Source organism: Myotis daubentonii, chromosome 14 (genome assembly GCF_963259705.1).
Source record: "Myotis daubentonii chromosome 14, mMyoDau2.1, whole genome shotgun sequence".
NCBI classification, from domain to species: domain Eukaryota; kingdom Metazoa; phylum Chordata; class Mammalia; order Chiroptera; family Vespertilionidae; genus Myotis; species Myotis daubentonii.
In genome coordinates, this window is record NC_081853.1 from 51,101,364 (window position 1) to 51,122,108 (window position 20,745).

Below are 20,745 nucleotides of genomic sequence, written 5' to 3' on the forward strand. Positions count from 1 at the left end.
AAACCAAAAAACGGAAGGGACATCACCCAGAACCACAGGAACGCTGGCTGAGTGGAAGTCCTACAACTAGGAGGAAATAGAAATGCATACGGACACTCAGAGGAGGCGCGGTGCTGAAGTCAAATTCTGAGGTGCGGAGTGCGCGGAGCGGGCTGGCGGCGGAGGGCGCGGTTGCTGTTTTCAATCGGGAGGGAGTCGCAGACTCTGAGCACCAGATACAGGCGAGTCTTTAGGGACCCAGACTCAAACGGGAGAAGCGGGACTGTCTGGCTTCAGTCAGAGCGAGTGCAGCTTTCTCTCCCAGCTTTGCAGGGGGTGCTGGGACTCAGAGAGGCAGAGCCCCTGGGGACAGGACTGAGAGCCGCCATAACTGCTCTCTCCGGCCCACCCTGTTGATCCTGTGCGACCTGCCCCGCCCAAGCCCTGCACAGAGGCATTTGCCGGATAGCCTCAGGCAAAGGCTAGATTAGCACCTCCCTAGAGGACAGAAGTTCTCTCACTGCTGACACAGCTGATTCTCATAGCCACTTGGCCTGGAGGTCAAACCCTCCCTGGAATTAGCTACAACAATCAAGATTTATCTATAAGACTGCGAACAAAGACCACTAGGGGGTGCACCAAGGAAGCATAACAAAATGCGGAGACAAAGAAACAGGACAAAATTGTCAATGGAAGAAATAGAGTTCAGAACCACACTTTTAAGGTCTCTCAAGAACTGTTTAGAAGCTGCCGATAAACTTAATGAGCTCTACACGAAAACTAATAAGACCCTCGATCTTATATTGGGGAACCAACTAGAAATTAAGCACACACAGACTGAAATAACGAATATTATACAGACGCCCGACAGCAGACCAGAGGAGCGCAAGAATCAAGTCAATGATTTGAAATGCAAGGAAGCAAAAAACATCCAACCGGAAAAGCAAAATGAAAAAAGAATCCAAAAATGCGAGGATAGTGTAAGGAGCCTCTGGGACAGCTTCAAGCGTACCAACATCAGAATTATAGGGGTGCCAGAAGATGAGAGAGAGCAAGATATTGAAAACCTATTTGAAGAAATAATGACAGAAAACTTCCCCCACCTGGTGAAAGAAATGGACTTAAAGGTCCAAGAAGCGCAGAGAACCCCAAACAAAAGGAATCCAAAGAGGACCACACCAAGACACATCATAATTAAAATGCCAAGAGCAAAAGATAAAGAGAGAATCTTAAAAACAGCAAGAGAAAGAAACTCAGTTACCTACAAGGGAATACCCATATGACTGTCAGCTGATTTCTCAACAGAAACTTTGCAGGCCAGAAGGGAGTGGCAAGAAATATTCAAAGTGATGAATACCAAGAACCTACAACCAAGATTACTTTATCCAGCAAAGCTATCATTCAGAATTGAAGGTCAGATAAAGAGCTTCACAGATAAGGAAAAGCTAAAGGAGTTCATCACCACCAAACCAGGATTATATGAAATGCTGAAAGGTATCCTTTAAGAAGAGGAAGAGGAAGAAAAAGGTAAAGATACAAATTATGAACAACAAATATGCATCTATCAACAAGTGAATCTAAGAATCAAGTGAATAAATAATCTGATGAACATAATGAACTGTTGATTATAATAGAATCAGGGACATAGAAAGGGAATGGACTGACTATTCTTGGGGGGGGAAAGGGGTGTGGGAGATGTGGGAAGAGACTGGACAAAAATCGTGCACCTATGGATGAGGACAGTGGGTGGGGAGTGAGGGCGGAGGGTGGGGCGGGAACTGGGAGGAGGGGAGTTATGGGGGGAAAAAAAAGGAACAAATGTAATAATCTGAACAATAAAGATTTAATTTAAAAAAAAAAGAATTAAAAAAAAAAACAATTTTTCAACTGTTGGATAAAAGCAGTTAATAAGCAGTTAAAAGAATCTCATGATCTTTAGAACTTAAAAATTTTAAAGTAAGCCATTACTAAGCTGAAGCTCTTTTGTTCTTGTCCAGGAATAGTCACAATGTTCCATGGGTGGTCACAAAAATATGAGCTAGTACCAAGAAGAAATTAGTTACAACTTAGTCTCATCAATTTTTTTTAAATATCCCTCAAATCATACATAATTCTTTGTCAGAGAGAATCAGAGGTCAATACAAAACAAGAACAAAGAAAATTAAAGTGAAATGAACTATAATTACTATTATTCCAACTGACATCATAGACATGCTGGGGGGGGGGGGAGTAACAGAAATTCAATCTTTTTTTCAATCTTAAAAAAAGAATTACATTCTTTGAATACCTACAATGTACAAGGCACTAGAGTTTAAAATAGTAATACAGGCATTATGTCTACCTCTCATCATAAAACCTGAATCAGGACGAGATGTCTTGCCCAAAAGGCAAAGTAATATTTTTATATTTGCAAGCCTAGCGCATTACATTAAAATTTAGGGTTTTTCAACCACAGAGTGAGCCACTAACACTCCTCTTGTTTTCGCAACCACCTTTTCATCAAAGCAGATAATTTTTTTAAGGTGGGGTTTTACATATCTCCATAGGGTGAAAAGCAGGGGGTCTATATTTTCCATCCTTCAGCTGATCAATCTTTGTTCACAAGTTCCCACACTTTAGCTTGCTACCTCTATTGCTCTAAAACACCCATCCAACCTCATCTCCTGTCTGAGGGGTAAATTAATCTCATCTTAAAGGGACTCTCTGCCCCTGCCATACGATCTTCTATGTCATTCAGTGTTGTTCTGCATTTCTAGTCTAGGAGGACTAGAACTAAGGATACAAGACTGAAGCTTGTCAGATATGCAAACATTCTCCTGAGGTCAAAAAATCAAAAGTAAAAATTAAATTCATGTGGCTCACCTATACAAGAGTGAACAACATACCAAGATGTCTTCATATGTGCAATTTAGATTTACATTGTAATTTAAATTGCTTAACAAATTCAAGTGACATTGCATGTTAGTCTCTTCATAGCTTTGGAAAATAAATAGAAAAGCAAAATTCAACTTCCCGATTTTATTTAAGCAGATAATCAAGAAACACCATCATCTATTGCTGAGGCTCTAATTTCAGAAGTGACCCAAGTGTCAATCACAATGTAAAGAAAAGCTGTTCACAGGGAGGACATTTGTAGACCATCTATCTGATAAGGGGTGAATATATAAAATATATAAAAAACTGATACAACTCAATAACAACAACAAAAACTCAGAGTACAAAATGGGCAAAAGATTTGAATAGACTTTTTTCCAAAGAAGATAAAGATGGCTTACAGCCAGCGTTGTTCAGTGGTTGAGCATTGACCTATGAACCAGGAAATCATGGTTCCATTCCTGGTCAGGGCACATGCCCGGGTTATGGGCTTGATCCCCAGTGTGGGGTGTGTAGGAGGCAGCCGATCAATGATTTGCTCTCATCATTGATATTTCTCTTTCTCTCTTTCTTTCTCTCTCTCTTCTCTCTCTCTCTCTCTCTCCCTCTCTCTCTCTCTCTCTTCCTCCCTCCCTCCCTCCCTCCCTCCCTTTCCCTTCCTCTCTGAAATTAATAAAAATATATATATTTAAAATAAAAAAAATATAGCATTAATGTTGTACTTAAGTCCTATCCAATCAACATTTAAGTTTCCTGGTAATCCCTGTTGTGTTCTCTAAGACATTGGACTATAGTATTACTAAACCTGAATTGCACAATCCATAAATATTGTGAAACAGTGAAAGAGGTTTCAAAGTATTCTGAAGAAAATGTACAAAAATCTGGCCAATTTCCACACACTCTTGGCCACTTAAATAACATTTCTAATTAGGTTATAAGTAAAGAGGATTTCATTTTATTACAATTTTATAAATGGCCTCTATCCCTATGCTGGTACTGTTAAGAGAAAAAATTAGGTTTATTATTGCTCTCTATAAGCTATTCTAAGCACAGTATTCTATCTCATTTAGAGCAACTATGAAGCTTTGATTTTTGTTATAAATATTCCAATTAGGTTCATATGTACATATTCCTCTGAAATAATTCCTCAACCAATAAATGATTGAAAACTTCCAAATTGGACATCATAACACTTGGACAAATAAAAGCCTTCTTTCCTGAGAACTGACTTTCTAAATTCCATTCTTGGAAAAGACAGTCTCATATGCCCATAATTTAAGGGATTAACATGCCAGTTTTAAAAAGTAAATAATACTTAAATGACTTATCACTAACCTTTAGATCAATGACAACCCAGGCTCTCTAATATATTGTAACACATTAACATTCTTTTAACTTCCTTTTTCATTTCTAACCTGTAATTTTTATTTAAAGACCCAGAGTTGGAGAATCCATGTTTTAGAGACAGCCCTGTGCTGGTATTTCCCCCCAGTTGTTTCCTACCTTCCCTCACACAGTAAGCAAAGCATCCTGGAGTCAGACACAGTATCAAACACACTTAAAGAAAGCTACATGTGCAATTTAGATTTACACTGTAATTTAAATTGCTTAACAAATTCAAGTGACATTGTACATTAGTTCTGAAATAAGTTTATCCACTAGCCCAACCTGCATGGCTCAGTGGTTGAGCGTGGACCTATGAACCAGGAGGTCACGGTTCGATTCCCATCAGGGCACATGCCTGAGTTGTGGGCTATATTTCCAGTGGGGGCCGTGCAGGAGGCAGCTGATCAATGATTCTCTCTGATCACTGATGTTTCTATATCTCTCTCCCTTTCCTTTCCTCTCTAAAATCAATAAAAAATATATCTTAAAATAAAATAAGTTGATTCGCTAGATCAGGGATGGGGAACATCTGGCCGTATAAGGCCCACAAAATCATTTGGTCTGGCCCTGCCAAGGCATTAGGGGTGAGTTAATGAAGTGTTTGACCAAATATAGCAGGCTAATTTCTAAGCTGATAATTTTGTATGGCCTCTGAATGTTATAAATATCCAACTGGCCTTTGGCAAAAAAAGGTTCCCCACCCCAGAACTAGATAAAGAAAATTAAAAATTCCAGGCCTCAACTTAATAATATTTTTTAATAAAATCATCTTTCCACACAATTTTTTATGATTCTCAATCAGGAATGGGCAATTATAGAACCAGGAGGCTAGACTAAAAACCTAAGAATATGATGTTTCTGAACTATTATCTTCTATCTATAATAATAAAAGGGTAATATGCTAATTAGACCAGACGTCCTTCCAGACCTCATTACTTCCGGACCTCATTACTTCCGGACAAAGCCGCAGGGGGTGGGGCCCATAGCAGAGGCCTTTGCACAAATTTTGTGCATCGGGCCTCTAGTAAATAATATGTCAAATCTTTAAGGACTCGTTTAGATATGTGTATAATTCTGAAATGTATTATCCAGTGTTGCTTTCCTTAAATAGACCATTCCTGGAATTTTTTATTAACTTTGTCACAGAACTGAAATCTGTATTTGCTGGTCTGTGATTGGCATTTTGGAGAACAGAAAAAAGTGAAGCCTGGGTTGGCTCATCCAAGGTGAAGAAATAGAATCATTCCCAATCTCCCCAATATAATCTAAGTTCATGATCCTAATTGTTGTCCTACTCAAATTCAAACTCTAAATTCTTAAGAATATATCTTTTGATGTCCTTTGAATACCTTAGGATGAAAAAATTTAAGTCCCACAGCTGCAAAATATGTAATCAACTATTAGGTTTTTTATCTTAATGTTTGTGCCAGCATAAATTTATTTAACTCAATAAAAAATTATTGAACTTTACTATTTATAAAGCCCCTTAAGGCTCCTACCAGACACCCAAGTAAAGCAAAAGCTTTGTTCTCAATGAGATGACAAAAAAATATATACAAATAACTATACTACATGATCACTGTATCTCTCCTGCCAGGTAAGTATATAGTATAGTTACATACAAATAAACATACACATAACTATACTACAAAAGATGGTGTAAGTGCCATAAAGAAAAGTTTAGGAAAATACCAAGGACTTTCAAAGAAGGGAGATCACAATCTGTTTTGGGTCAGAAACAGTAGTGTGAACTAAGCCATAGGGAAATGGAGCAAGGAACATGTTTAGGAAACAATGAAAGACACAGCTTGGCTAGAGCCCAGCCCATGGAGAGGAAATATGACTCCAAAGACAGACAGGAGCCACACTGCCAGCAAAGGGCTCTGAAGTCAGGATGAGGATATGTAATAAAGCCACTGTGTGAACCTGCGCTACAAATGAGACTGTGCTTCTTGGGGATATAAAAGTAATGAAATAAGCGATGTTGAGAGTGTAGGAACAGAATAATCCTGCAATAATCCAGAAAAGGGAATAAGGAAGGTGTGAACCAGGTGGCTCCCAGGTGACAGTGGGAATGAAAAGGTGATGTTGTGCTTAGAACCTACTGGATTTGGTAACAGACTTGGTATTCAGGGCCATAAATTCAGACTTAAAAGATCAGGTCATACTTCTGAATCTGGATGACCAGAAGAACCCTAATAAAAGTGTCCTAATAAAAGCAGTAAAGTCAAAGGGGAAAGCTGAGCGTTTTGTATTGTTTAGTTCAGGGAAAGAAAGGTGCAAATAAGATCCTGGTCTGGACATACTACATTTAAGGAACCAGGTGCAAAATTTGGCACACAATTAGACATGTCACTAGACTATTGAAGAGGGCTCCATAATAAGGATGAGATTTCAATTTTCTCCAGAGACGAGGAGATATATCAAGGAGTGTGAGTAAACAAGACCGAAAATGAAGCTGAATATAGAATTTTGGAGAATGACTAGGTTTAAAGAATGGGGAAAAAGAAGAGAACCTAATAAAAGTGACATTGGACTGAAGACAAGAAGCAAAATATCATAAGAGCTAGAATGTCTGACAAGAATTTCAAAAAGGGGTAGCCATCTTTATATGTCAAACACTGAAAAGGACCCAAGAAATATAAGGACAGAGAAAAATGTCACACTGGGATGTGACACTGAAGAGTTCTATGATTTTTTAAAAAGTCAGATGGCAAAGGTTTGGAAGATGGCAACAAAGAGGAGTCACTGATTTTAACAGTCTTTGAAAAGATAGAATCCATTCTCCTATCTCCAAGAACTATACTCAAAGTCTAATGCAAATCCTGTAGGAGACTGGTAAATCCACTGGAGGGGAAGGAGAAGTAAGAACCCCTTATTTCTAGCATCTGATGACTCCCATGGTGTAAATACTACCATTATAGCTGATGTGGCGCTGCCAATGGGAGTCAAAATTCCTGAGAACTTAGCAATGGCTGCCAGTATGAGCCAACTACAGCATACCACCTATTTTATAGTCTACTCTACAACTGAGCAATTCTGTGACAGCTTCCCTCTGAACTCAACTGATACTTACTCATTCTGGGGGACAACCTTGCTGCAATTCACAGAAGTCTACCCTACTCTTGTTACATTTAGCTTTCTCAACTGTATTGCAACTGAAAAGGGTCAGATGTTGAAAGCCAATGGCTCTCAGGCATGCCTGTCTTTACTAAGAGAATCACAAAGGAAAAAACAAGAATCATATGCTTAAAAAAAAACCTTCCTAAGACTTTTTATCATTGTTTCCTTTGTTAGTGTCTTCTTTCCACCTAAACCTGAAATGTCTTAAGGATAGGAAACTTGATTCAAGACTTCTGTTTTTCCACAATCTACTGGCTGTTGGATTAGTTCTACTGTAGATTAACACCCCCCCCCCGCCCTCCCCCCCCCCGCAAAAAAAAATTTTTTTCACAGAGCTGTGTCAATGCAAGGAAAAAATAGGAAAGTGGCAGTTGAGTAAGTCAGACAAATAAGAACAAAACATCCCAAATGAGTTGCCATCCCAGTGAGAGGCAGCAGAGATAGGGGGAAAGCTCCTTAGACTAAATCCAGACACTTAGGGGCTACAAATTCAGCCCTAGTACTTACTAGTCCCAGGGAGCTAGGAGCCTCCCAGTTGCAGGTCTAATTGAAAAACCAGAACAGCAATACCTAACACACAGGGTCAACCGTAGGTTTAATATGAGCACATTTAGGAAACACCCAGCAGGAGCGGGTACCTGCTCTCCTGCTTGGTACAGTTTAGAAGGCCATTCTAGTTTGGACACTGGCCGTGGCTCGAGTGTATTTGCCAAGAGTACCAAGGAGACCGACCTCTGTTGTGGCACCCTGGCTAGTCAGCTGCTAAGGATTTTTTATAATCTGTTTCCTGTGACTTCCAGCCATCACCCAAAGCCACACATTCCTTTCACGGTCGTATCCCAAGCCCCACAACAACAGGGAGACAAAAGAGTCCACTTTAAAGCGGCCTCAAAAGAGCCAAAAACATTGTGACAAACTATAAGGAGACGAGCAACTCCTGTTCACGTGACATTCAGCATCTCACCTGAACAAGGAAGCTCAAAACAAACCAAAACCCCCCCCGCAACAAACTCATTTATCATATAATCACAATTCAAGGGAATAACCTAGTTTTTAATATTTCAGAATTACCTCCAAACCTGACCCACCCACACCGCCTAGTCCCAAATACTCCTGTCTTCATGGGACTCCACATTATCTTCTACCATTTAGATGGTCTCATATGCAAATTGATCCAGACACCTGAAGGAGAACTGATATCAAAATGGTAAACATATGGAGGGGGGCACAGAAGTTTATTGCTCTCCCATATAAATTACCAGCCTTGAGAAATAAGGACCTAATGTCAAAGCGACTGAATTTTCCCACTTATTAACTACTAGGTATCAGTCTGCTGCCAGGTGCATAGAGTTAGTTACAGGTGGAAAAGAATAACTTAAACCTAATTTTATTTATATATATATATATATATATATATATATATATATATATATATTTTTTTTTTTTTTTTCAAAAAGCTTCACAGTACACATCTGTTTTCCAACTTTCATACAGTTTTCTAAATATGTGTCACTTGAGACCGACATACACCGTTTTCCAGTAAATCGGGGCACTTGGAAGCAAAGGGACAACTCCATTTGAAAGATTAATTCTTAACTTGCCAACCATATCGGGCTAACTTTCTAAAAAGTAATTGTAAGTTTAACATTTTCTGAAACCCAAAGCCAGAGACCCACTCCTCTAACCCCCGTTCCCTCACGACGGGCTGCTCCCTGCCTGGCCAACCCCCTCCCGTGCCCGGCTTCGGGGTGAACCGGGGCTCTCCATCCCCGAGCGCCTCAAGGCAGCACCGCCCCTTCCTCCAGGCTCTGGAGGCGCTCGGCCCGGACGGCACTTCGGTTCCGGCCCCAGGCTGGACGGAGCCCGGCGCGCACCTCGACACGGAAGGTGCCTCGGCCGGGCAGGGCCAGGGCCAGGGTCCGAGCCCGCCGCGGCGCCGAAGGAGAGCCTCCGCCGCCGACGAGCCCGGGTCTGGGTGTCTGGCCACCGTCGCCGCCGCTCCGCGGAGACGCTGACACAACAACGCGGCGGCCCCTCCGCGGGGTCAAGCGGCGCTGCCGGGGTCGGACTCAGTCACCTCCCGCTCCCCGGCGCCGCCCGGCATCCGCCCGAGGCCGAGCGGGCCAGCCCGGCGGCGCGAGGGAGCGGCCGGGCGAGTCCTCGGCGCCGCCCGGCCGGACTCGGCCCTGGCCCGCGTGGAAGGCGCGCGCCCGAGCCCCACCAGTCCCGGCCGCACTCACCTTTCGCCAATGTCCTCGTCCTCCGCCGCCATTGCCGCCGCTGCGCAAGCGCTGAGCTCTGCCTCCTAAGCCGGCTGACGGGCCGACTGGGCCGCTCGGGCCGCCGCCGCCCTTAAGGCCGCGCGGCGCACGCATGCGTAGCCCGCCCACTCGCACGACCCGGCGGCACGGCCGCGCGCAGGCGCATGCCAGTCCCCGCCTCCCCGCCCCGGGCCAAACACCTGCAACGCATGCGTCATCGCGTTCTACCTGCTCTTGCGTGGGTCCTGGCCCGACAGTCAACCTGGAGGATCTGGTGAGACTCGCCCGGCAATTATGTAGCAACTCATCTCGGGAACGACTGTATCAGTGCATCATGCGCTGCACTGACTGTCAGGTACTGGGCACCCGGCAGGCACCTGCTAGTACTTGGAAGAGCCAAGATAGTAACCGATTGATGTGTAATGACGAATGGAAATATCCTAATGGAGGTGATGTGTGGCCTTCCACCAGCCCTTCCCCACAGGTGGATAGCCAAGGGGACAGGGAGACTCTCAGGACCCAGCTATATCCATGGCGTTAGAGGCTGCCATTACAATAGTGGTCAAAACCAGCAACTTCCACCCGCACTCTGTGTACATGGAGGGGTGTGCGGAGTATTTAGACACTTAGAGTTCTTGAGTGGGAATCACTAAAGTAAATGTCAACATTCCTTGACCTTTTTTCAAGTCTTTGAGCCATCAGACACTGCCTGCTTTTGTACTTTACCACTCCTTACCATTCGTCCATCGTATTTACTGTGTACCTACTATGTGCTTGCTCACTGTTCTAGGCGCTGAGAAAGCACTGAAATAGAGATCGTGCCTCTGCAGAGCCTACGCTAATGTAATACCTTTTCTTTTTAATGCGGTTCATTGCTCTTCTTCCGTAAGCCTCCTCCCTCACTACACTCTTTCTCTCCTGGGTCCCTGTAACTCAGCCATCTCTATCCCCCTCAGATTCTCAGCCTTGTATGGTGGTTACGGCTTTTTAATGAACATTAGTGAATATCCTCCCAACTACACTGGAAGTTCCTTGAGGGTAGGTTTGGCGTTTTCTGTGATTTAGAGAGAAAAAAACCCCCACTCATAAACCCTTGAGCGTAGTCATAGCAATAAATATTTTGTGGTGTTTGAACCAATTTATAAGTATTTTAGGGAAGACTGAGACATACAAAAACACTTTTTCAGGAAGTCATGGTATTGCTAGAGATTTGTAGTGTCTCTGCAGAAAATGACCCTGTACAATCTCCACCTCTCAGACCATATCTATATTAGGGGCACCGCCTTCTATATTGGCCAGGCTGGTTATTGGGGACTCTACGGCCTGGAGTACAGTCTCAGCCCAGTGGTATTGAGTTCATTTAACAAAATCCGAAGATGTGGTGGCAATTCTTGCAGCACTTTCAGAAAGTTGGACTGACATCCACGCACTCTCAAAGGTCTTTGTGGACCTGGAGCCTGCTCTCAGAGATGCCTATGGCTACTGCACGGTGAGAAAGTGAGGGGGTGGATGGAAAGAAAGAAAGAGCTATCAGTATCCTAACCCTTTTAGTGACCTACTAACCAGTTACCTTGAGTGACCAGTATTATGTTGGAAGATCACCAGTGCCTACTCAGAATTCTCCAATCAGTCAGAGGTGAAACTTTGCAAGGCAAGTACATTGTCTGCTTTGCCTACTCGACCGCAGGGCTCTGGAGTCTGGAGACCTGAATGCTGCCATTATATCACCGAGACTAAGTATGCCATCGCTTGGTGACTGGTGCCCCACTGGTTTCAAGGTGGGCTTTAATTTCTAGCCCCTGTTCCCCACTCCCAACAGAGATTCTCCAGGGGAAATGTTGAACAACACCACAGCCACCACAGGGTCTGGGCCTTTATCATAAATGTGCCAAGTAAACACTTGCAAGGCAGAATGAGGGTAAGGGCAGGGAGGATTTTCTGAGGGCTTCAATGGCCTGCTTGCCCTATAAGTGCTTATAAAATGCTATAATTAAACAAAGTGAGGGAGCAAGTGTGGCAGGGAGATAAGAAGAACCTGGGAACGTAAGGGAAAACAGTAGCTGAGTCAAGGGAAAGGCCTCGAAGGACACCAATGAGCTGTATGACCTTGCGAGGGGTGCGGGGGGGGGGGGGGTGGCTGGGCTGGGGGAGAGGAAGTCTCAGGACTAGGGCTTCTCAGACTCTAATCGGTATCTTGTGAAACTGCAGATTCAGACCCTGTAGGTCTGAGGTGGGGCCTGATTCTCTGTTCACTGAGATGCTCCATTTCTAACCACCTCCTAGGGATTGGGGGGTCAGCAGACCACCCTTTAAGTTGCGAGATTCTAGAGCAGCCTTGCCCACTAGAACTTTCTGCAGTGCTGGAACTGTTCTAAATGTAGTAGATGTGAGTTATGTAGCTATGGAGCATTTGAAATATGGCTAGTGCAACTGAATTTTTAATTTTAATTAAATTAAATGTTAGAACACACAGAGCTAATGCCTACCATGTTGGACAGCAAGGTGTAGGTCTTATCCTCCTCGTCTATGAAAACGAGAGTTTAAGACTAGATGACTCCCAACATTCTTTCTGGCATTCTATGGTTCCAAATTGTATGTATAGGGGTAGGGGTGGGAGACTGGGGGGGGGGGGGACACACTTGTTAAAGTCTGGAGGAAAGCCTGAGGGGTTGAGAGCTGCTCCATGCAGCATGTCCCCTAGGGGCTGGATTCTAGAACTCAGTGGTGGAGCTGCTCTCCGAAGACAAGAGACCGACTAGCCAATGAGTGTCTGTGGAACTCTCAGAACCACATAAAAGGCCTTCTTCAGCAAGATACAAATGCCAGGCCAGAAAGGAAGAGAGATTAATTTAACCATGTCAAAATTTAAAACAGCTAGGTTGGTGTGGCTCAGTGGTTGAATGTCGACCCATGAACCAGGAGGTCCGGGTTTGATTCCTGGTCAGGGCACATGCCCAAGTTTCAGGTTCAGTAGCGGGTGTGCAGGAGGCAGCTGAACAATGGTTCTCTCTCATCATTGATGTTTCTATCTCTCCCTTCCTCTCTCTGAAATTAATTATATATATATATATATATATATATATATATATATATATATATATATATATATAACTTGAAACACCTCTGTGAAAAAAGACACAGTGTAACACAATGCAAAAATATGAAACAGACCAAGCTTTACTATCTTTAATATATAAAGAAAATTGGATTGAAATATAGATTTTGAAAATTCTTCTCAGAGGAGAAAACTCTAAAGCCATAAATAGCCATAGATGCTGACACTGATCTGTGATCAAGGGAATGCACATTCAAACCATGATGACAAAAATGAGAAAGGTTCATGGTAATAAATATTGGCAAGAACGTGGATCCATGGGGACCGTTTCCACACAGTTGATGGGACTGCCAATTGATATAGTCGTTTGGAAAACAGTTTGGGAGTTATATGTAAAATTAGTGTGCCCTCTGCTAGCCCAGCAATTTAACTGGTGGGAGTCTGGCCTTTCTCGTGTGCAGACTGTATAAAAGGATGTTTGTTACCTTCAGTATTCTAATAGCAAGGAAAAAAAAGAAATTAAGAAGAATGCCTATGATGAAATAAAGTCTGGCATGCCCATAATATGAAATACTGTGGCAACAATGAAGAAAAATGAGGTAAATCAGTGTGTACTAATATGGAAAGCTCTCTAGAGCACATTATATGTAGAAAAATCAAAATCCATGAAATATGAGCCAGAAGTTGATTCTTTGAAATTAATAAAATTGACAAACTCCTAGCTAACTGATCAAGGAAAAAAAGAAAGAAAAGAAAAACACAAATGAACAATATCAGGTTTGGAAAAGAGGATACCATTACAGATCCTACCCACATTAAAATAATAATTAGGCAATATTACAAACACCTTTATGCCAATAAATTTGACAGTTGTGATAAAATAGTCAAAATATTTAAAGGCAATAACTTGCCCAAACTGACAAGATAAAAAAGAAAACGTGAATAGCTCAAAATCTATTTTTTAAATTGGATGTGTAATTTTAAAAAATTCCCACAAAGAAAAGTATTTTTTCAAATAGTTAATTAGTCGCCCCCTATGATGTTGTCAGATGGTCACAACTTCTCTGCCACTTCTCACACTGAGAGTCGGAGTGTATTTTCCCTCCCCTGCAATCTGAGCTGTGATTTGTTTTGACCAGTAGAATGGGACAGAAGTGATGCTGGGTCAATTCCCATGCTGGAACTTAAGAGATCTGTAGCTCCAGCGTTTACCAAGTCTTACGTTTCTCTTGCAAGTCAGCTGCCCTGGCAAAAATCTAACTACTGTGAGACCACCATCTGTGAGGAAGGTCCTACTAGCCACATGGAGAGAGGAGCCATGTGGAGAGCCCTGAAGCACCAGAGTTGTGAGTGAAGCCCTTTAAAAATTTCCAGCTCCCTTTCCCTCCAGGTGGATAAAATATCTGCGCAAGGGAGCTTGAATTCCTGACCCACAGAATTGTGAGAAAGTAAAATGGTCATCGTTTTAAGCCGCTGTATTTTGAGGTCGTGTGTTCTGTAGCAATAGATAATTACACCAACCTTGCATCATATAGTGCTAACCCTTTGCCCCACCAATGTATAATGCTGCTATTTCATATAGTAAAGTATGTAGCTGATTTATTGAGTTCCAAGATTGATTTCAAAATAGCTTGTGTAGCTTCTAATGTTGAGGTCCCTGCAGATTCAGATGCAGTTTGCAGAGATCCCATGTCGGCTCACGTCTTTTGCCCATTTTCTCACTGTTGAGTTGTGAGACCTTTTTATGGTTTCCAGGCACCAGTGCTTTGTCAGATGTGTGGTTGGCAAATATCTCCTCCGATATTACAGCTTGTCTCCTCATCTTCACATGGCTTTTGAAGAATAAAGACGTTAATGTAATGAAATCTCATGTTTTGATTTTTAATGACTTAAACTTTGGATGTTGTCTAAGAACTTTTTGCCTAACCTGAGACCCCCAAAGATTTTCTCCTCTGTCTTTTTCTAAATTTTATGCTTTTACATGTTACACTTCGTGATCCATTTGGAGTTAATATTTGAATGAAGCGAAAGGTTTGGGTCAAGGGTGTTTGTTTACTGCCCACGGATATCTACTTGCTTGGGCACCATCTGTTGAAATAACAAATAGTCTTTAACGTGTTATGAGGTAGCCTCTTGAGCTCTTACAAAGAATGTAGGCTGTGTGAACAATGACAGCATTTTTCAGGGTAAGGAGACTTGTGGTTGTGGATGCGGATGTGCTGCTCAACTCCCTCTTCAAGGAAGGCCTTATCACCCCAGCTGCTGTGAGAGTTTCGGTGGAACAGCTTCCAGCCTTCAGTCCCTCACGAAGGTCATGCCCTTCAGAGGAAGGCTCACGTCTGGTCCCAGATGCAGGTAGGGATATTAAGGATCAACTATTTCCACCCAAACTGGAATGATTCTGATGAGTCCGTTTCTCCTCCAGAGCTCTCTATGCCTGAGGCGGGTGAGCCTGAATCACGGCTCAGCTCCTCCCTCCTTCCCAGGTGTGGATCTCAAGGGAACATGAAACTCTGTTTTAGAGACCGCTTCCTGCGGATTTCAGACTGACACTCGTTTTCACTTTTACTGGATAATCTGCATGACGTTTGGCATGACGTTTTGAGATGGGTGGAAAGGTTATGACTTGATGGTTTTTCTACGACTGTTGTAGGCGTCCGTCGCACCAGGAAAACTCTCATGAGAAAGTGTGCTCTGACAGCACACCACTGCAAAAGGAGAGTAAGCCAGAATGGAGGGAAAGGAGAGAGGCGAGTGGTAGGATGAGCACAGGCGTGCGTGTAAGAGAAAGAGATCACAGTGGAACCGAGTGAGAACTGCATGATGCTGTCACCATAGTTTGTAGCGGTTCCAACACTAACCAGGAAGGTAGATGTGTGGGTGACTGTCCATATGTACAGCAGGACCAAATCTCCCCCTTCAACATGGGATAAGAAATCGGGTAGTCATGACCCTGCAGCCATCCCCACACTTGTCCCAGCTCCCATGCTGATGTCCTCCCAACACCTTTCATGACTCCTTAGGAAAACCACACTTAGAGAAGAAAATCATAGGAGTGATTGTCCCATTTCAAGCTCAAATGCCGGTGGAGTTGGAGGCAGAAGAGGGAGAGGAAGGGAAGGGGTCAGAGAGGCTAGTGTTCAGTTTCCAGACATTGTCCCCAGGCCCCAGGAAGTCATACTTTGAGAAGTGAATTTTAACGGCGTCCCTTTTCTCTACCTTTCATTTGATTAGAATGGAAAAGTCCTGGATTTTTATTGTCAGTAGGATCAGTGGTTTTAAAAAGGATTTTTCCTACCATATTTCAGTTATTTTTTTTTAAATATATTTTATTGATTTTTTACAGAGAGGAAGGGAGAGAGATAGAGAGTCAGAAACATCGATGAGAGAGAAACATCGATCAGCTGCCTCCTGCACATCTCCTACTGGGGATGTGCCCGCAACCCAGGTACATGCCCTTAACCGGAATCGAACCTGGGACCTTTCAGTCCGCAGGCCGACGCTCCATCCACTGAGCCAAACCGGTTTCGGCCATATTTCAGTTATTTTAACTTCTCTTTTTCTTCTGATAGTTTGTTCTTTTCTGAACAGTTCATGCTGAAATAATAGGCTTTCTCATAGATCCGGAAAAGTGTTACCCTCCAAAATGTTGACATTGAAAATGTAAGGTGCCTTTCTGTGTTTGAACTTCCAAGAGCAAAATCCATCTGCATATCCATTATTTATGCAGGGGCAGGTTTATACAGTAGCAGAAAGTGTCCATACCCATAATTCCCTCTGACGTTAATGTTGCCTTACCATTTTGAAGATGCATCCTTCAGTTTAATTCAGCTTATTGAATATCCATTCTGTTTAGTCTGCACTTGTGGAAAACAAACAGCAATTGGTGTCTCAGCTCTATTACATTTTCTGACAAGTGGAAAATATCTGTTTGTGATGCAATACATACTTGGTTTTAAGTAATTCAGCAAATTGGCTTATTTAGCTTTCCCTCTGCAGGGAACAATTTTCACCCATCATTGATTCCCCACTGAAATATGTTGTGATTGTTGATACCGGCAGCCGGAATAACTTGGTGGTGGTTGGAGTGAATGAGGAGTTAGTGAAAACGCGGTTCACAGTGCAAAACTAGCCATGCTCATTTTGCTTACCTACCCGACTGGAGCCAGCCCTTGTCAGTTCATGACAGCCTAGTGTTAAATATTAAAGAACTTCGTGAGCTAGATGTTTGAAATTGAGGGTATTTACACCACAGAAATTGTCAAATTTTCAAATCAGGGTATTTTTTTGTTTGTTTGTTTATTTTTTGAGAGCTGGTTTACCAACACACCATTTCCTCCTCTACCTCAATGTAGGAGAGCTACAAAGGAGATGGCAGGCAAAGAAATTAAGGTTTTTCAGGGAAAAGTGAATAAACACTAGTAAACTGAAAACACAAAGAATCGGAAGACAAAGGTATAACTTTCTCTAAAAGCACCCAGGTATAGGTAAGCACATTTAAGCCTTTGAGAGCTAGAGACTGGTTATTAGATGGAGCAAGTATGGTAATGACTCATGAAAGTGAGTTTCAAACAAAGCTTGTTTTCTTTTAAGTTGAAGTATACAGCACAAAGCATCATGGTTATCACAAAGTTAACATCCCCATAAGCACAATCCAGATACCTGCAGCTGGAAGAACTTTATGAAGCAAATTTTCTGGGAGAAAAAGGCACACTCTAGGAGAAAGTAATGGAGGGGGCAATCCAGGCAGGCATGCAACAAAAGAGACGACTTGGAGCTCCATAGCAGTACTGAGCTTCAAGAATTTCAGTTGGCCCTAGCGGGGTGGCTCATTTGGTTAGCAGTGGTTCTCAACCTTCTGGCCCTCATGTTGTGACCCCCAACCATAAAATTATTTTCGTTGCTACTTCATAACTGTAATGTTGCTACTATTATGAATCGTAATGTAAATATCTGATATGCAGGATGGTCTTAGGCGACCCTTGTGAAAGGGTCATTTGACAGCCAAAGGGGTCGCAACCCACAGGTTGAGAACCTTTGGGTTAGAGCATCTTCCTGATATGCCAAGGTTGCAGGTTCGATCCCTCATCAGAGCACATACAAGAATTGACCAATGAATGCTTAAATAAGTAGGACAACAAATTAATAACAAATCTCTCTCTCGTCAATACATTAAAAATTTTTTTTCAGTTGGGCAGTGTAACCTCCTCTGGATTTTTCTTTTATTTTGATAGGTGCTGCAAATCAGTTTATTAAGACTTTTTTAGCTGTGCTGATGAATATACATTTACTAGCTAAATTTAGAACTTTTCTGCTTTGCCATGTGAAGGTGTTACTAGTGAAGTACCCTCCCTTCTTCTTAGTGCAGTCTCTGATTTAATGTAATTTTTTCAGTTGCAAGTGGGCAAAATAGACTATTAACAGTTTCATAATTGTTGTGTAAGCAGTTAACTTTTAAATCAGATAGAAGAAAAGAGTTAAAAATAAAAGTACTGTTGCCAAAACCGGTTTGGCTCAGTGGATAGAGCGTCAGCCTGTGGACTGAAAGGTCCCGGGTTCGATTCCGGTCAAGGGCATGTACCTGGGTTGCGGGCACATCCCCAGTGGGAGATGTGCAGAAGGCAGCTGATCGATGTTTCTCTCTCATCGATGTTTCTGACTCTCTGTCTCTCTCCCTTCCTCTCTGTAAAAAATCAATAAAATATATTTTAAAAAAAAATAAAAGTACTGTCTATTATTTTTACATATGTATTTACCTTTACCCGTGATCTTTATTTCTTCATGTGAACCCAAGTTTCTTGCAAGTCTAGTGCTTTGTTTTGTTTTTTCATTTCAGCTTGAATATTCTCTTTAGTATTTTTTGTAAGGTAGGTTGGCTAATGGTTAATACTTTCTGTTTTTGTTTATCTGGGAAAGTCTTAATTTCTTCTTCTTTATTAAAGGTAGTTTTGCTGGATATAAAATTCTTGGTTTAACAGTCTTTCTTTTAGTAATTTCAATATATCAACACACTACCTTTTGGCTTTCATGGTTTCTGATGAGAAGTCAACTGCTAATCTTACTGAGGATCTTTTATACATGAGTTACTTCTCTCTTGCTTTTTCAAGATTCTCTCTTTGGCTTTTGATAATTTGATTCTGATGTGTCAAGATGTTGATCTCTTTGAGTTTGTTGTAATTGTAGTTCATTGAGTTACTTTGATGTGCAAATTAATGTTTTGATCAAATTTGTGACACCCAGTTGGTGTGGCTCAGTGGTTGAGCATCAACCTATGAACCAAGAGGTCAGAGTTTGATTCCCAGTCAGGGCGTATGCCTGGGTTGTGGGCTCAATCCTCAGTGCAGGGCATGCAAGAAGCAGCTAATCAATGATTTTCTATCATCATTGATGTTTCAGTCTCTCCCTCTCCCTTCCTCTCTGAAATCAATAAAAAAAAAACCACTTTTTTTTTTTTAAGTGTGACATTTTGGCCATATCTTTAAAAATATTCTTTCTGCTCCTTTCTAGCCTCTCCTTCTGGGACTATGATTATGTGTATTTTGATATGATCGATATTTTTTTCCACAGGTCTCATATTCTGTTTGTTTTTACTTATTCTGGTCCTCAAACTGGATAATCTCAATTAGCTGAATCTTCTTGACCAGTGCCAATATTATCGAGCCTATCTAGTGATTTTTAAACATTTTTAGTTATTGTACTTTTTGATTCCAGAAATTCTGTTTGATTAAATTTGATAATTTCTATTTCTTTTTTGATATTTCCTATTTGATGGTACTTTCTCATACTTTAATTCTTTAGACATGGTCTTTAAAAAAAACTTTGAACATATTTATAATACTTGGTTTAAATATGGTTTTTGTTTTGTTTTGTTTTGTTTTAGTGAACCCAACATCAGAGCTTCCTCAGGCACAATTTCTATTGATTGCTTTTCCCTCCTCCCCCTTTTGTTCTGTGTATAGATTATATTTTCCTGTGTGTTTTTTGGGGAATGACAAATTTTTGGTTGAAACTTGGACATTTTATATAATATAACATGGCAACTCTGGAAATCTGATTCTTCCCTCCTTCCACAGGGTTTGCTATAGTTTCTGCTATTTACTGTTGTTGTTGCTGATGCTGTTTGTTTCATGAATTTTCTGATATAATTCTGTAACATTGCTATTCTTTGTCATATGTGGCCATTGAAGTGCCTGCTAGGTTACCTTAGTGGTAAGCTAATAATTGGGCATTGATTCCTTATATTCTAGGATCCAGTAAGTTTCCCCACCTTCCCGGAGGGTCTTTGTCTATGTGTTGGGGCAGGCACGTTGGTCTTAGTCTTCTTCACTACACAGCACCTCAATCTGAATCAGAGGTGAGAGATGCCCTGTGCATGCATGTCATATTCTAGACTTCCAGGAATCCCAGAGCTTTATAAAACCCCCAATTTGTATCTCATTTCCAGTGTTTTCTTTTAAGATTTTTGGTAAGCTCTAATGTTAGTTGTAAGTAACATCAGGTAGCTTTAATGTTAAATAATTACTAGTGATTGATTGTGCTTGACAAATCCCTTGAATTTGACTATTTTCAGGGTGAACTTGAGTTAAATAAAATAACAAGCCCAGAGGATGGACTTTTCATTGAGATGCCAGGCAGGTCAAATAATGACAGTTCCCACGGGACAGGGCTTTTGGGAAACTCAATCTTGTTCTTCCCCCTTTAGTGGCTGCTGAGCTGCTAGTTCTCATGGCTAATGTAGTTGGAAGGCTGTTGGTTTTCAAGGCTCCTGTGGAGCTGGGGAATGGGAAATGGGATTAAGGCACAGATCTCACATTTTCTTACTGTGACTCAGCTGTTTTTCTTGAATAAACACTCATTAGACTGTGGCAACCCTTTAGTTAATTTCCAGAATTTGAAAAAGAGATTTTGATAGTTTTTGCCAGTGTTCTGTTGCTTTCATGGGAGAATAGATTTTCAGAGGTTTTTACTCCAGCATGCCTAGAGTCAGAACAGGTTATTATTCATTTTTTAAATTGAATTATTTGGGGTGACATTGGTTCATAAAACTGTACAGGTTTCAAGTGTACA

General features: G+C 41.7%; 1 protein-coding gene across 1 annotated transcript in view; it reads right to left on the reverse strand.

The window, feature by feature from the left end:
- Positions 1-9,740, reverse strand: part of ABHD5 (abhydrolase domain containing 5, lysophosphatidic acid acyltransferase) — a 31,551-nt gene extending 21,811 nt beyond the window's left edge. Inside the window, exon 1 of the mRNA XM_059664378.1 lies at positions 9,603-9,740. Within this exon, the coding sequence (XP_059520361.1) occupies positions 9,603-9,634 (32 nt within the window). The 5' untranslated portion in view covers positions 9,635-9,740. The remainder of the gene's footprint in view (positions 1-9,602) is intronic.
- Positions 9,741-20,745: the final 11,005 nt, after the last annotated feature.